General features: G+C 37.8%; 1 protein-coding gene across 1 annotated transcript in view; it reads right to left on the bottom strand.

Annotated features, from left to right (window-relative positions):
• The window catches only part of LOC107596147 (ephrin-A3-like), a 52663-nt gene extending 36717 nt beyond the window's left edge, over positions 1-15946 (bottom strand). Inside the window, exon 1 of the mRNA XM_016286816.1 lies at positions 15343-15946. Coding sequence (XP_016142302.1) covers positions 15343-15449 — 107 coding nt within the window. The 5' untranslated portion in view covers positions 15450-15946. The remainder of the gene's footprint in view (positions 1-15342) is intronic.
• Between the last annotated feature and the right edge of the window lie 2342 nt (positions 15947-18288).

The raw sequence follows: 18288 nt of genomic DNA, 5'->3' as shown, positions 1-18288 counted from the left end.
TTGTTGCTCTGTGTGTGTGTGTGTGTGTGTGTGTGTGTGTGTGTGTGAAAAGTCTGTTCGTGTCACAGCGCTGCAGAGTGTTGTCAGCTTGCTGTCATTTTGAGCCTCAGATAAGACCCGATCTCACTGCAACAACATGCCATCCCTCTATCCATTTCTTTCTACCCATCTCTGTTTTCCCTCCTTTCTCCCATCTCTCCTTTATCTCTCCATCCTCTCTCTTTCTCCACTCCCCCTTCTCTAATGAACCCTCTCCCGAGCCTCTTCTCTCCTCTCCCTCTCTCAATTATATTTAACTCATGACAGCTGTTAGAAATATCTCCTCAGACCTGTGACAACTGCAATACTGAGGAAACTATATATTCAACTTTTAAATGAGTTTACCTTCACAGAAGTGTCTGTGCGTATGTGTCTATAGATTTACTATTTCTATGTAAATTTTATTTTCGACTGTAGGGATAGGCTGAGATTTATACAGTTACGGAGTGTGCTGTTGTGTTGGATATGTGAGTTTGCGTATGTTCATATTAGTGAAAAATGGGTGTAATTTACCAGAGCTATTGTATTTCTTTACTATAGTATTATTGTACTTTGTACTGGAGATTATATTGTCAATGGAGAGTTATTAATGAAACTGAATTTTAGTACACAAAGTACATATACTTTGAAGGAAAAAGTACTTTTGACAATTTTCTGTACAACTTCAGACTACAAAGTACATAAGTAACTGGTCGTTATGATGTAAATCTTTTGTTTTAAAAAATAAAAACAGGTTATATTACGTCTTACTGAGCAACTAGAACAAGTTAAAGTTTTAAGAATAATAATTAATTTCAATATGAAATTGTTTGGTGTGCATGTCACTAAGAGTGCATTGGACAAGCATAAACAAAATAATTTTAATAAAGTCATTTATATTGTGTCAAACAACTATAAATCAGCTGCAGAATTTAGAGTTTAACAATTTCAAGTAAGGTTTTTTTTTCTTTTTAGTTAAACATCTGGTATGTCCTAGAGCCTTTCAAAGTTAGAACATTGAGACAACTGTAATTAAACAGGCTGCTTTGCACAAGTTTGTGCATCAAACTTACTTAAATGAGAGGGGGGGTGGGGGGTGAGGTTTCTTAGTCAATTTCAACAGCTATGAAAAAAGTTAATTTTTCACTTCATCCAATTATGCTTTTGGCTAGATATTTGACTTTAAATTTAATTTGGACACAATTGCCATACTTTAACCAAACTTGTAAGGAGTAAAAAATCCTTAGAAATTAAAAGTATTACAGTAAAAGTACAAATTCCTCCATATAGCAATGAAGTACAATTATTACAATAACTCTTTACACCTTCGTGTGTCACTGACAAACACATGTGAACTCACATACATCAACACATAGTACACAAACACACATACAGTCAAAAATAAAATATTCAGATGAACACCCTAGTGAAAAAAAATACTAAAATGTATTTGAAATACATTTAAATTGTGCTACACTATACTACAAATACATTTACATATTTATGTGCTTAATAAAAAATACCCTGCAATTGTACTTTTAGTATACTAAACTGGTATGCTTAAAGTCTGGAAAATGGAGCAACTAATTTTGTGCTTAATGCACTTTAATTGTGCAGAAATAGTGCTGAAGTCCAACTTAAGATATACTGAAGTATATTTAATTGTGCTAAAGTGGAACTATTGCAAGTATGCTTCAGGTACACTTTAAATATCTTGCATTTAAAGACCGATATAATTCAAAGATTATACATTCCTCATCAATAGTGACATTAAAACACAATTTAGGCATAATAGTAAGAAATGTGCATTGTGCAATAAAGAAATACTCCAAATAGAGTTTAGTTATAATTTTATATCAGTAAGTCGTAAGTGTTATGTCAAAAATATGTTAGTGGATTTAAAGTACAGAGTATGAAATAAATGTATTTTAAATAAAATATGGCATACAATTTTATTACTAGGGTAGTGAAACTTTAGACATATACACAAAGATCCTTCTGTGAAGGCAAACTAATTTTTGGACAGATAAAACTGATACAGTACTTAAACTTATGTTCATCAGAATGTTTTACACCTCACACAAAAGTTGTTTGTGAGATCTCTTGCTTTGGTTCATTGCAACAAGAGTCTGCATTAGTGTGAGAGCGTGTGTTTAATGTATGTGTGTGCGCACATGTGTAAGTGAAACCCAGAGTGAAGGAAGAAAAGAGCTCCCTGCTTTCTCTCTCTGCTCCTCCTCCATCTTTCCCTTTATAAATACCTACCTGTGTTCTGCTCAATCCTTCTTTTTTAGACATCTCCTTTCCTTTCTCTGTCTTTCTCCCGGGATGTGACACAGAATTCTGTTAACTGCTGTGAAAATGCATTTATTACCATAAGCCTGCAATGCTAGCAACTGCACTTCCACACACACGCACGCACGCACGCGTGCACACACACACACACTCAGACAGTGGGACCTGCAGTAGGCCATTGATATTCTGTGCAACCACGTACAGGCAAGAGAGGATTTAGAAGTAAAGACTTTTGTAGACAGACAGACACACACACACACACACACAGGTTTACATTTGTGAAAAGTGGGGACATCCCATAGGCGTAATGGTTTTTATACTGTACAGACCGTATATTCTATTGCCCTTTACCAACCCTACCCCTAAACCTACCCCTTACAGGAGACTTTGTGCTATTTCAGATTTTCAATACACTCCATTCTGTGTGATTTATAAGCGTTTTGAAAAGTGGGGACATGGGGTAATGTCCTGAAAAGTCACCTTCTCCTTGTAATACCTATGTCATACCTTTGTCATTATACAAACTGATGTCCTCATTTGTCACAAAAACGCACACACACACACACACACACACACACACACACACACATACATTTCTGATGGCATTCACAGAAACTATTTTATTTCACAGAATCAGTTGTACATTCTGTATTATGTAGATTACATGTTCATGGAGGAGGAGTTTCTGAGTGTCACAGAAAAGGGGGGCAGTCAGAGAATGCTTTAGGATAAATTGATTTAAATGGAATGAGACAGATTTTGGGAAAAAAGGGCTGTCAATTTAAGCTGTTATTTTAGTTTTATTAATTACCATCTTCATGTTTCTGTGAATCCATAGTTAGCTGCTTAGAGACAACGCACATCACTGAAATGAAGCAAACTAAAAAATATACTGACTTTAAGCAGAGATGTGCTGATATTAAGATTATTTTCTGTATTTCTATCTTATGGCCGAAAACCTACAAATGGCCAATGTTAAAACTAGTCTAAGTTAATGAAAAATACAACACTAAAAACACTCATTTTAAATGCTTATAGAAAATGGAGAAATTCATAATGAAAAGGGAATATTCATTTTTAGATTAGCTAAATATTACATTTAACAATGTTATTAAATTCTTGTTTTTAAAGATTAAATTTAAGTGAGCATTAGATATTAAAGGTAATCGAAGTGTAAAAACAGGGAAATGCATGCACAATTAAATATAAAATATCAACAGACGTTGATACATTTAAAATATAATAATTTAACATCTGATATCTTTATTTCAGGGCTTTTATCAGCAAATATCGGTATCCAGACTTGCTGGTATGAAATTGCAACTAATTTGATTTCTTAATTTACATATTATGTAAATAATTAGATTAAAACTTTCAATCGACTGACAGTCCTCAAAAAACGTTGCCATTCACAGAAAAAGTACATGAATTAGACACAATAACGCATACACACAAACACACTCATCAGTGTGACATAGAGACCCATTCCTGAAGCACAGTCTGACATTGGCTGATAAAAAAGGCCATTATACAAGGTCATAATTTAGCTTGTCCATTTAAAATCTCTACATTAACATCCAAGATGTGCACACGCACACACACAAGCACTCAAACACACACACACACACACACACACACACACTCTCTCCAACTCTCGCTAATTCTCTAATCATGTTCATGATTATGGTGAACAGGGCGCATTCGTGGCATTCATCAATAATGATGGCTTTAATGGCCAAAAATCCCCATTAAAAACCCCAACGTTGCCATTCACAGAAAAAGTACATGAATTAGACACAATAACGCATACACACAAACACACTCATCAGTGTGACATAGAGACCCATTCCTGAAGCACAGTCTGACATTGGCTGATAAAAAAGGCCATTATACAAGGTCATAATTTAGCTTGTCCATTTAAAATCTCTACATTAACATCCAAGATGTGCACACGCACACACACAAGCACTCTCTCTCCAACTCTCGCTAATTCTCTAATCATGTTCATGATTATGGTGAACAGGGCGCATTCGTGGCCCGGCTAATGATGGCTTTAATGGCCAAAAATCCCCATTAAAAACCCCATTCTACATACACACACACACACACACACACACACACACACACACACATATAAAGAGCAAGAGCTCCAAATTCTCAATTAAAACTTACTGCAAAGGGGAATATGGGAAAACTGTGTCATGGGAAGCAGTTGACACAAAAAAAAAGTATTTTTTTTTTTCTTAAATGAGAATTAGTGTTGCATACTCATTCTTGGCAGTAGATAACCATAAGAAGCTATTTCTATGTAAACAGACTCTGAAAAAATATTCTTAAGTTACTGTAATTTGATTCAAACATATTAAACTAAATAACCATTTAATTTAGCACATTTTTACCTGATAAAAATATTTTGAAAGTAGCTATATCACTGTGTTAAAACATGTCTTAAAGACAAAGCATAGCAGTACTAGTACGCTATTCAGCCAATGACTGTTTTCAAACTGGTTTCCTAAACACTTCTTCCATCTGCTATTGGTCAGCTAAACATATAGCCACGCCCCCAAATTCAGCTGAGCCAGAGTTGCTATGCCAGCCTGGTCGGATTCTCAAAACAAACAGAGCAATGTTTTGAAAAAGCCTCAGAGAGCCACAGCGTTTACACTTTTTTTGTGGGAATCAACCAACTTATAGTTGTCTCTGCATATTAAACTGCAAGGAAGTATTTTAACATCTTAAAACAAATTCATCTTTAAGCACTGTTAATGCAGGCCTAAACCTCTGCCACCCTTTACCTTGACAAGAAACTTAATGAAAATGTCATTTAACCACTGTTAAAAACCCTGATCATGCGGCAGTCACACTAAACTAACACAAAGCAGCAGTAAGTGTGATTATAACCTGCTTGAAAGCTTCTGCTTTTTACCCTCTTCACGTTTACATTTGCATATACGATACTTTCCGAATTAGCTTGTCTGTCTGGATTAGTGCTACTCGATCTCCTACTTGTGTGCTTGTGTGCGTCTGTGTGTGTTCAAATGGATCACATGAGCCAGTTGTCTTTTGTTGATGTGAATAGAGGGCAGAAAGCCTCCAAACCATCCAATTTTACAGAACACACTCCAACGAGAATATAACCTGCTGTCATGTGTCTGTATATCACCGTGTACTCGAGTCTCAGGCAGCGTTTCACTAAATGCGTGTGTGTGTGTTTGGAGGCTTTGAAGCCTGTCTGTGGGTTAGATAGCTGTTGTTCTGTGTGCCAGAGCTCAAACTAGCAGAGTAACAGGAGAATCACGACAGACAGAATGAAAGACTCTGAATGTTCTTTTTTTCTATTCATTACGATGAGATGACTCTTCCATTGAACGATTCACCTCCATCAGCCTGCTGGATTTAAATGAGCGGGAGTCACGGCTCTTCTTGTTCAAATCACAGACATTTACACTGCTCACTTCCCCTCCTTCAAAGGACAAACACACAGGGAGATAAAAAGACCACACACATACACTCCGAGGGACCACACACACAACCATACAAGCTCATCCATTAGTGTGTATATGCACGCTTATGTCTGCGTGTGTGATCTGAAGAGAATTCAACGTCTTTCCCTGCTGAAAAAAAAACTAGTCTAAGATAATTATTGGCTGGTTTTAAAAGGGTTTTGGGATTTGTCAGTTGGCCAACCAGCTAAACTATCTCAACTTCAACATGGAGACCAGTTTAGGCTGGTTTAAGCTGTTTTTCTCAAGGTGTACTGAGGGAAATTTGCCTTGTAAAAGTGGAGACGTGAACACTGTTCTACTCTGGAGGAAGTTTGAGGTGGTACAGATTAGTAACACAACCATAAATCATGAAATTAATAAAAGCAACTTTTGGATGAGGACTGAATCATGGCCATTCTACAAAAAGAGTGATGACGAGACCACAGAGATGGTGTTTCTATGTAAATCATTTGTTTATAATAAAACACAGCAGTGTGAGGTGAGAACCGGTGCTGTTCATTTCATCATCATGAGTTGTAGTAATGAAAGGTGTGTCAAATCTGGCCTGATTTTTAAGTGAATAATTGGAGACTAGAAGCGGCCCGAAATACACATAATTTCCATCTGCATTAACATCCTCCCCAAAGTACAAATCAGACCCCCTCCTACTGCTGCACTGTCAAAAGTGGAAAGTTGAGAAAACTCAAAATGTCACAGAGATTTTCATTTTCTCAGCATTCGACCAAAGTACCTCACACAACCTTGTTTGTTCAACTATGGACTACAAAAAAATAATTAGTTAATTCCACACAGCATGCTGGGAAATCATCAACCCTTAACAAATCAGCAAAACAGACCCTTTCCACAGACTGTGATGATGTGTTTCCACAGTTATTAACATTGTAAATCTAGCAATGTTTTATATATATATATATATATATATATACATATTGGCTTTTTTGATTTGTTGTGTACATTTATAACACTATACTTTGTGTTTTCCTATATTAAATTACATATTAACACTGCTGTGTGAGTGTTTCTAATACAAAAGCTGAGGGAGTTGCCGCAAATTTGACATCTTTCTGACCAACATAATCAATATTTTCCCTCTTGTGGAAAGACAGAAACACTGTAGTGGATTTATTTCTTTTTTTAGTGGGGCAAGTGAGTACGCAAAAAATATATTTGTTGTAGTTTCCGTTCACCTCTATTTAAGTTTATTAACACTGTTAAATGTAATCATTAGAAAATCTCAAAATAAATCTCTATTTTACATATGTTATGTTTTTATGCCTTAATTTACTTAAAGGGGTCATATGATGCGATTTCAATTTTTCCTTTCTCTTTGAAGTGTTACAAGCTCTTGGTGCATAAAGAAGATCTGTAAAGTACACTTGAGGTATTCGGCCAATCACAACGCACTGGATAGCTGACCAATAAGAGAACACCTCGCTTTTCAGAGCGATGAGCTTTGTAAAAATCGACACGTTTCAGAAAGGCGGGGCATAGAGGAGAAACAATAATGTACAGTATGTGGAAAATAATGTGTTTTTTGAACTTTAAACCGCATAAACACATTTCATTACACCAAATACACAAAATAATGTTCTTTTTAGCAACATCATATGACCCCTTTAAAGGCACAATATGTAAGTTTTTTTTATTGAAATATCCAAAAACCTCTAGAACAGTGTTATATATTTTGCTGACTTGTGTACTTACATTATCCCAAATGTTTCGAAGAATGTTTAAATCCAGAGAAATAAGCAATTTTAATAGTGACACGGACCGTGTTTATAGTGTCATTGTGTCTCCTGCTAATGACGTCATACACCCTCGATTTCTTTTGTTTTGTAGAAAACATGGAAACACCAAAGACACTTTAATATGTTGTGCGTTTTATTAGACAGGTTACGACCGCACAGAATAGCATTATAACAGAACTTTCAAACATATCTAGTATGATAAAACAGCACTGCTTTACCCCACATACGCACGACCGGAAGGAGCGGAAGCGCTAAAGTGTGGGATAATAAAAGATCCGCTGCTTTCGAGCCGTGTGTCACTCTTGTCTCTCATTAGCAACTGCTTCAGCGGCCTTTCCGCCTCACTCTGCTTCATACTAAGAGGTTAATAAATCTTTAATACATTAGCTCATCCATGAATATGATTTCTGCCTGAGTCCCGTCGGATTGCGTCGGCTGTGGGGATGAAGATGACAACTCCCATGATTCCACACTCAGTCACGGCGTCATCAAACTACACCTTTGTTTGTTTTGAATACACGCCCTCTAGCGGTGAAAACTTACATATTGTACCTTTAATAGCATAATTTATTTTTGTTTTGATTTTATTTATTTAAACAGAATTGTACAGAATTGTAATACTGTACTGACCATTTATTGGTTATTGGCCATTACATGAACATAATTATGAACAATATGTATCTGCCATAATTTTAAAATATGTATCAGTGCATCCATCCATACGTGATGAAACTAACTACAAAAAGCTCATAAGCGCAACTATTATTTATTGGATTATTACAGTGTGCCGAGACTGCTGGGATCACTGCTTCCATCATGCTCTTAGAGAGTGTGACACTGTTTGGAAATTATTAATAAATAAAGAGATGGTATTCATAATAAGAATTAAAAAGAGGTGTTGAATGAAATGAAGGGAAGCTGAGCCTCAGAAGGTGAGAAGGGTATTAAAAACATTAAATGAATAAATAGTGTGATCATGAATGACTAAGTAAAGGCGCCACTATAGAAAAGAAAGAGTGTGGAACATCCTCTTACATGGCATCGCCTGCATTCATTGCAACCCCTCACCATGACGAAGAATAAATAAACAGAAGTGATTGGCGTGATAAGTGGATGTGGATATGCACAACTGCCTCATTCATCAGCCTCAGTTGAACTGGCATTATTAATTAAGACTGCTGCTCTTCACTTAGATACTAACATCATAAAGCTCAGGCACACATGAGCGCAGAACAGCTTCAACTCAATGATAACGCAAAGTTGATGAACGAGAACCAGGTCTTCTCTGTCACTTAGATAGATCTCTCCGTTTACTCATGAATATGCACCGAGCAATTTGCATATGCAAACCACAGACCGTTATCTGATTTATGGGCTTTGCTGTTCAGTCTTTACATCCACCTGTCAATCAAATCCTTTGTTTATGCATTGCTAATGGCAATACAGGAAATAAGCAAGGTAGCTGCTTATCTCAAAGATTTACCCCATGCACAGCGTGAAGCCAGCTCACCTCACTTGAACCAACCTGTATGTGTGGGAGCCATCTGCACAACACCTGGACACACCTGTGTTTTTTCGTGCATGCACACAAATACACTCACACACTAGGTATGCAATGACCTGCGCATCCAATAATTGGCTATACTGTAATTCAGACTATATGTGCACATTAACTACCGTTTAAAGGTGTGGGGTCAGTAAGATTTTTTTTTCTTTTATAAATTATTTTTGGAAAGAAACTAATTTTAATTCAGCAAGGACACATTAATTGATCAAAATTGACAGTAAAAGCATTTACCATTTTATATGTCTATTTAAATGTTGTGCCTTTGAAAATTCTATTCATCAAAAGAATCCTGAAAAAATATAGCATTATTGTGTGAGTAAAGGAAATGCTGCTGAAAATTCACAGGAATAAATTACATTTTAAAATATATTAAAATAAAAGACTGCTATTTTAAATTGTAATCATATAAAATGTACGGTTTTACTGTGTTTTTGATCAAAAAATTGCAGACTTGGAGAGCAATCTTTCAAAGCTTTACAAAAAATTCAAACAATCCTACCATCTTTTGAACAGTGGTGTATTATTTTATTACATAAAATATTATATGATAAATTATTATAATATATTTTAAAGTCATCAAAGTGCAGGTTGAGCACACAATCACATGAAATTTTCATGCATAGGAGGTAACAAACTCATAAGGTCAAAATTTACTGTAACTAACAGTCTAACTAAAAAGAAAGGGAAAAGTCAGTACTATAAATCTTTCAAATGTGCGATTATTAGCCTCTTATGCAGTGTGCAATTTCTGAAACATTTCTGACCCCACTTGAACTATGAAGGAAGTGAAACAAAAAGCGCCACGTATATATTCCTTGTACATATCCTTAAAAAATATTTTCAAACATTTCAGTATGTCAAAAGTTTACACGCTAGACCATAAATTTCACTTAGCAGTATCCTAAATAGATTCTCATAAACAAAAATCACGTTCACCTGCCCTGAAGTGGTAACCATAGAAACAGTTGTTTGCTCAAGTACTTTCCATTAGGAACATTATCAGATGGAACACTGACAAAACATAAAAATTATATTTGTATATAAACAAGACATCATGAAGACCTTAAAGTTGCATTCTGTAGTTTGGTGCTAACTTAAAAGTTTTATACATTTAAGACATGAATTGTGTTTTAGTCATCTGAATGGTGAACACTCACGAGATCAAGACTGTACTGATAATTGTTTTCTATTAAAAGTGTTTTAATTATATACAGTCCTTATAGAAATAACATGCGCTGCTGTGTTTTACTGAACATACTGCTATAATTCTCTTTGTACTCATTCTGTAGATTCACAACAATGTAGTGTTGTTTGATTATGCGAAATGTGAAAATTAGACAATCATGTATTATTGTACTTTACCAGCAGAGACAACAGGAGAATCAGAATGGCCAAAGTAAAAACTGTCTAAAGGTAGAAGACAGAAAGAAGGACAAACACAAAAACAAGTGTAAACATCATTACGGCAAACATGGTGGAAAGATTTCGTAACAAAAATTCTTGGTACTCATTAGTTAGTAAAACACCACGTTGATAGACGGCAGTATAGCATCTACCACAATTGTGGTACCAATAGTTATTGTACATAAACACTGATGCTAATGCTAGCTAAAGAGCTACTGAATGCACCTTTAAAAAGTCTTTAAATGGCACCAAAAGATCATTTGGTTTATGCTCAACAAAGCTTGTCAGATTGTGCCCTAAAAATTAAATAGAAATTATTTTTAAAATGTCAACGCTTACACAACCCCCTGCCCCCACCCTGACACCAAATATATTGTACAATTCACAAACTGATCTTATATAATTCCTAACAGCACTGTAAAGCACTTCAAAAAGGAAAAACATGCAGCTACGTTAGCTGATTAAACCTTTAAATGTCATTCATGAAACCCAATGTGCTCAGGTCGATTCAGCTGAACCAGTTTTGCACACCAGTTAAGTTTGATGTTACCACAAGAACAATATTTTATAGCTCCCACAGTTTAACCCAACACAGATTTGTAGTTTCAATGCTTTTCAGCAGTCTTCAGTTCGTGTTTTCGACTCTCGTTCTGTAATTGCGCTTTAACAGAGCGGAGCTGTTCCCCCCTGGAGTCCACACTCACTTCACCTCTACAAATATTACATATGTGTTTACAGTGTTTTTTTTCTCCATTACATACCACAGAGTTCCCTAATGTGACTATAATGAAGCATTCACAGAGAATGTGAAAACAGAATCTATCCTTTCGTCAGCAGAAATGTTTGTTTGCCCAGGAAAACCGGTGGTTCGTATGTATTTATTCAACCCTGTTTCTCAATTATGCGTCTGAGAGGGTTCTGTATTTTTTCTGGGATGCGCATCACTGGAGCAAGAGTGTAGGGCCGTTAGGATCACTGCCCACTCCGCGCTCAGTAATTGTCAGTGTGTGTATGTGTGCAAGCTGAAGGTACACTCAGCTATAACTCTCTTAGAAGATGAATGAGGAGGCAGTGGTCTGGTTGCTTTGTTTTCGTTTTTTACCTCATCGCCTGCGGCACCTCTCTTACTGTTTACACCAAACGTGCTCAGCTCAAAAACAAAGACGTTTAGTTGTAGAACACTCACACACGTGTGCCGTATCACACCCCCCGAGTCAAAACACTACCCAGAGAATGAGTGACTGTGCAGCTTTGGCTGTAGACCCAAATTCAGCACAGTTACCACAGCTATTACCGCTATTAGCATGCTGTGCTACATTTAGACTCTGACCCATGAGAATAAGTGTACGTATAGCATCGCGACTTTCAGCAATACAATGCTTAAATATCAGCTCTCGCTCTCTTTCTCTGTGCTGTATAACTAGGCCAAGCTGAGGTAACAGGGTGTCATCAGTGTTGCAGAGCAGTTATGGAGAGAGAGGGATGTCTACACACACACATACACACAGATAATGCTAGCTCACAGGCTAATTTCCCCCCACACTTTTTTTTTTTTTTACAAAACAAAGTACACACTTCTTGGAACACTTCTTGTAGAAATAATGGGAGAACACTGTAGCTTGTAGTAAAATGGGGTTAATGTCCATACTTTCTAATGTGCAGTGGGCCGAAAGTGTGTAATGGCATTTGCTGTAGAAGTCTTATTAAACTTAATCCATGGAAATAAGCCAGTTTAATTTGGTTTTATCACGTTGCATATCCGCCCCGTGCTGCTACCGATGCTAATGCAGTTAGGCAGCTTTCTCAGTACGTTGAAACTGGGTGGAAGAAGCACTTTTCATTTCTCTGCACAGTGAGCACCCCGGAGTGAATGGAAAAGCACATGGCGGCACAGATATAATCCTGTAGCGTTAAACACCAAGGCAAAAGAAACATTAGAACTTAGAAACATTGCCAAGTTATGAAACATGTCACCTGTTTCTGGTGCAGAAAAGCTAGTTCATGCATTCATGACCTCTAGACTGGACTATTGTAATGCACTGCTAGGTGGTTGTCCTGAGGTAGAGTTTTTTCGCATTTGGCTCCCAAACTCTGGAATAGCCTTCCTGATACCGTTCGGGGTTCAGACACTCTCTCTCTGTTTAAATCTAGATTAAAGACACATCTCTTTGGCCAAGCATTCAAATAATGCATCTCATACTCTTGTTCTGCAGTTATATCTGATCAAATGCACATTATTATTCTTTAGCTTGGGTTAAACAAATCAATTTTGCTTTGTTGGAACAGCAGCTACGCTAATTAAGTCTCTATTTGTTTCTCTGTTTTTGCGTAACTAGGGTTTACACAAGCTTCAGTCTGGATCCAGAACACCTGAGAAGAGATGATGCCAAACCCTCAGAGGACCTCAGATGATGCCAACCCTGAAACAACATACAGAACTACCACATTTTGCTATAAGTTTGATTGCATCATATAATAATTGCTGTTAATAGTGTTCATCGTCTGTTTGATTACGTCTTTAATTGATTTTCCCGTACATTTCTGCGATATGTACATTAACTGACAGTCACCACTGGTAGGCTACTACTAAATATTGTATTAACTTAATTTGCTGTAAAGTTGCTTTGCAACGATTTGTATCGTGAAAAGCGTTATACAAATAAACTTGAATTGAATTGAATTGAATAAGGAGGCCCACGCGAAACCAGTGTGTGTAAAATGCCCTTTGTATGTTGGTTTATTCTACTTACCAATAAGACTGTAGTATTTGGACAGTTTACCATGCGTTTTCCTCAAACTTCAGTGCAAAACATGCAAAAAAAATGTCAGTAAATTTAGCTTTTGCATAAATACGTGTGATTAACGTTAAAGCTAATGTTCACACTGTATGATGTTGGCCACAAAGACATAATCAGATTTATTTTATTTTAACTATATAATAATATTAATTGTATTAGTAATAATATATTAATTTGAATAATTTATTCAATTACAATCATCCTTCGACCGTCTTGAAAGTTTGTTGAGGCCCCCTAGTAGGTCCCGACCTGGGGTGCATTTCCCAAAAATAACTGGTCGCAAGTTCCGTCGTTGCCAATACAATTCAATGGAACTAACAATTATAGTTAACTAATGATGGTTTTGGGACACACACCTCTGCGTGGTTGAGAACCACTATTGTATGGCAAAATTATCAGTCTTTATCACTAATCAAACTGTAAATGTTTGCATTTGCATGGCTGTACTGGGATAAAATCAATCAATTTATAGGAACGCCAAAATTTGTAGTCAGTCACACGGCCATGTTCGACATGGCGCAAAGCATGATGATTATAAAGCCCTATAAGTAAAATTTAATTGATAATATTTGTATATACAGATATGGAACGTGGGGTATGCAAACTGCATTGGGGTGAAACTCAAAGAGGGGAAAAATGCTCATATCTAGGGGGTGTCCAATGGCTGTAAAAACCATACTGTGCCAGCTTAAAAACAAGCTTCAGATTTTCATATAATCACAGACAACTGCCGTAAAATGTGTCAAGAATGTGTGAGTGATTGAGATTGAGATAGGAGTACCAATAAATAAGAGGCTCTCAGGCAGGTGGGCTGCTGCTGGTTTATATTTTTAATTTGATTTTGATTTAGGCCAAATTTGTATTCTGCCCCAAGCTACTTATTAGTGTGAACAGTACCTGTAAACTAGGTCAATTCCTGCATTATTTCATAGGTTTTACAACCAGTAGAGCCAGATAACAAACTGATACATCAACACACTCATTTACATCCCCGCTGTTGCTCTAATTTACCGTTAAGTCAGAGCTGACATACCTAACCGTGACCTAACCACCTCATCCATTCTAATATGAAGTAAAAAAATGAAGTGTGTATGTGTGTGAGAGAAAGAGAGACCGAGTGTGTGTGTGTGACAGTTAGAGATGCTGAGATTGAATGGTGTCACAATGCAGGCATATTGAGGTCATTTTGAAAAAGTGCTGCTAATTACAGCAGATGGAATGAAATGAAACAGGGGACTAGACTGGGCTCCATGTGTGATGCTGAAAGAGGGAGGAGAACGAAAAAGCAGAGGGGTAGAAACAGACGGAGACTCCCTGATAGAAACATGCAGGAGTGCGAGAGAACGGAGAAGTGATGGAAAGAGACACACGAGGAGAGAGAGAGAGAGAGAGGTTCTGTGAGGACAAAAGCACAAACCTGACCAAATTTCTACAACATACAGCAGATATGAAACTGTACAAGACTCATATTTGGAGCAGAAGTCTCTCTTTGTCACATCAGTATGTAGAGTTTTCAGTGATCAATAATATGGTTTTGGCTGACTTTGACATTACAGCTGGGGCTTGAGGCATAAAACTCTGCTTTATTTTATTTTTTACTACATTGACAAAAAGTCCACAGATGAGGACTACAAAGCATTAACCCTATTCAGCAAACATCTACCTAACCTACATGTGGTTGTTTTCAAGATCAAGACATCTAGGAAATCTATCATTCCTACTTAAGAAATGCATATTACCAAAACAAACACCTGCATTGATTATAGTCATGCATGCACAATACACACAAGCATGGCACATCTCAAAAAAGCTCCTGTCCTGGACTACTGGTGCACCTGCCCCATAAGGGAATCCCGATTAATGTAAACGTCTAAACTGGTTTCAGATTAGATAATTACATGCGACATTTTGGTTTATATTGGGGGGGGGGTCTATTTTTCAGGCATTTTTTAAAAATTTATTTAAATGTAATTTCTAATAAAGTAGGCCGTACAGAATTTACTTACAGAATATTTGAACTGTTCCAGTGTACCGCGTGCCTGCCTGCAGTCACCAGGTCAAAGTTCGTGCAGGTGAGCGTCAGAATAAAGAGACAGAGCGCGAAGAGTGCCATAATCCTTCGATCTCTCGCTTTTCTTCCCAGTCTTGCAAGATCTTCTCACCCCACGCGACGCTGCGCCGGAACCATCCCGTTCGGTGAAGAAGGGCAGGAAGAGATGCGACCTAAAGCGTAAAACTACTTAAACACGGGGTTTCGCAATCTATATGTTTGTATTAAGTGTTTAAAAAGTCAGAATCCATGGCGAAGACCCCCTCCCTCTGTCCCCATGGCGTCAACCCAAATCCAATAGTCCGATACGAGACCACCGCTGATGGTTCTCTGCGGACGGAGCAGAAATGGATGCAGGCAGATGGATGGTAGGAGTTTAAATGCGGGAAAGAGAGAAGCGTGTCCTCCCGTAGCGTTGGAGAAACTCTGGAGGCAACGAGGCTCCGTGATTGTAAAACTAATATTCTCTTTTGTTGATGCGCGGCAGCAGGATGTTTCACACTTACAATTGTCTGACGAACAAGTGCTCGGGCGAGTTTTATTCGCTCTCTTTGGCCATATCCACCGCTCTCTCTCTCTCACACACACACACACACACCACCAGCGCGCTGTTTGGTAGGCTGTGCTCGATCGTTCGGTCACCAGCTCCGCCTCCTTCCCAGGACAAAAGCGCGAGTCCGTTGGCTCCAGCTCTCAGTCTTTCAGAGATGCTTTTAGACAGCTGCTCTCGCGACGGACGAGAGAAACTTTATTTTATATTTCTAAACCATTACGACGGGGCCGTTCCTAGTGCAGTTTTAATCACCTACCACCAGAACAATCCACTTACTGTCTGTCAGAGAGCAGGGCTTTATATCCTATTATACTCAAACCTCCATCCTTCTATCCACACCTGCTCTCTCACTCTCTCTCGCTCTCTCTCTCTCTCTCTCTCTCTCTCTCCCCAGACAGTGTAAGTCTTTTCTAATATGGAATAATTATGGGAAATCCTCTTAGGAGGGTGAATGGATTGATGGATTGGCTCATCTCTATCTCTGTCCTTCACTCATGGGATCTACTCATCCACATAAAGGATGTTGAGCTGATGTTAATGTTCATATGATAGTAATCAGTCTCCCCCGCTCCTGTATGTGCGCGTCATTTGTTTTATGTTAAAATCGCATCAATTTGAAAGATGTGTCCCTCTTGTCAGGCCTATTATAATAATTATATATACACACCTGGGCACATCTGGACACATCTATCTATCTATCTATCTATCTATCTATCTATCTATCTATCTATCTATCTATCTGTCTGTCTGTCTGTCTGTCTGTCTATCTATCTACCTCAATGTTGCCAAATTTGTGGTTTTCCCACAAAATTGGGCTACTTTTATACTGCTGCCGTGGGTTCCCTGTACATGATTTCAACCAAGGTGGTCACCCTGAATAGATTTTGATAGCCATTTTCACCCGCAACACAATTGAGCTTGTTTTGGTCATGATTGGGCTAGTTTGGAGTATTTTGTTACACAGACCTGGCAACCCTATCTATCTATCTATCTATCTATCTATCTATCTATCTATCTATCTATCTATCTATCTATCTATCTATCTATCTATCTGTCTATCTGTCTATCTGTCTGTCTGTCTGTCTCAATGTTGCCAAAACCGTAGTTTTCCCACAAAATTGGGCTACATTTATACTGCTGCCGTGGGTTCCTCGGAACATGACTTTGACCAAGCTGGATTCCCCTGGATAGATTTTGATAGCCATTTTCCCACGCAACACAATTGGTCTAGCTTTGAGTACCAGTTGGGCTGATTTTGTTATGCAGACCTGGCAACCCTTCTATCTGTCTATCTATCCGTCTGTCTGTCTGTCTCTCTGTCTGTCTGTCTTTCTTTCTTTCTTTCTTTCTTGGATGTACATGGAAGAACAGATAATGCACAGATACAGAAATAGTTGTAGATAGTTAAAGCAAAAGTGCTATGTAATATTTATTACATGATGGTCGATGTCATGATGCCTTAAGACACATAGCCTTGGTGATAGCTGTGATAGTTTTCGTTTTTTTAGGGTTTCTTTTTTTTTCAGGAATGTGAAAAAGCGAGCGGAAGGAGAGAGTTGCAGAGGAGGGATAGTTGCAGTTTGCCTCCTGTCTGCTGGGAATGAGTTGGTTAAGGAGAAGTCAAAATGATTTATTGGGAGAAAAGAAGGGAATAGAGGGAGAGAGGACAGTGAGAAAGAGAGGAAGAGATTAGGTGTCATTGGGGAATCCCTCTGTCTTTTTGTCTTTTCCCTCTTTTTGTTTTTTACTATTTCTCACCTGTCTTTCCCCCGCTGCCCATTTGTAAATCACAGCGCCACCACCCCCTCCACCCTCCACACACATACACATTTGCCAGCTCCTCCTGTCTTCACCCTACACCCATTGTGCCAAGCGTCATTGACTCTTTCGAAGTCTATTTCTGTCCTTCTTTTGTTCCCTCGCTCTCTCGTGATCTACCTCTGTCACCTCTTTGTGTGCCTCACTCTCATCGGCCTGCCATCTTTCTCTCCGCCAGAGTTTCTATGGCAGCGACGAAATATTTCACTCCTCTTTTCAACAGTCGCTCCTTCGCCCTGTCAGCACACAAGTTTTGGGACTCGAGCAAAAAAATTTAAATTGGTAGAGGAAAATATTCCCTCTTCAACATCCCCTTCACACACTAAGATTCCATGTATTTTATGTATGTTGCAAATTGAGTTTGAAATTTGCTATCGTAAATAGCTCCTAAATTGTAATATTCAAGCAAGTCAGTTGTGCGCTCCCCCTAGAGTGAGAAATTTACATATCCTTTCTATTCCATTTCTTTATTTATGACGATTCAAACCATTTTATATAACCATGACGGGCTATTGTCAGTTTTCATAAAAC

Source organism: Sinocyclocheilus grahami, unplaced genomic scaffold, assembly GCF_001515645.1.
Source record: "Sinocyclocheilus grahami isolate Dianchi unplaced genomic scaffold, SAMN03320097.WGS_v1.1 scaffold11.1, whole genome shotgun sequence".
Taxonomy (NCBI): Eukaryota; Metazoa; Chordata; class Actinopteri; order Cypriniformes; family Cyprinidae; genus Sinocyclocheilus; species Sinocyclocheilus grahami.
The sequence above is the reverse complement of the archived record's forward strand: the minus strand, read 5'-3'. Positions and strand labels throughout refer to the sequence as shown.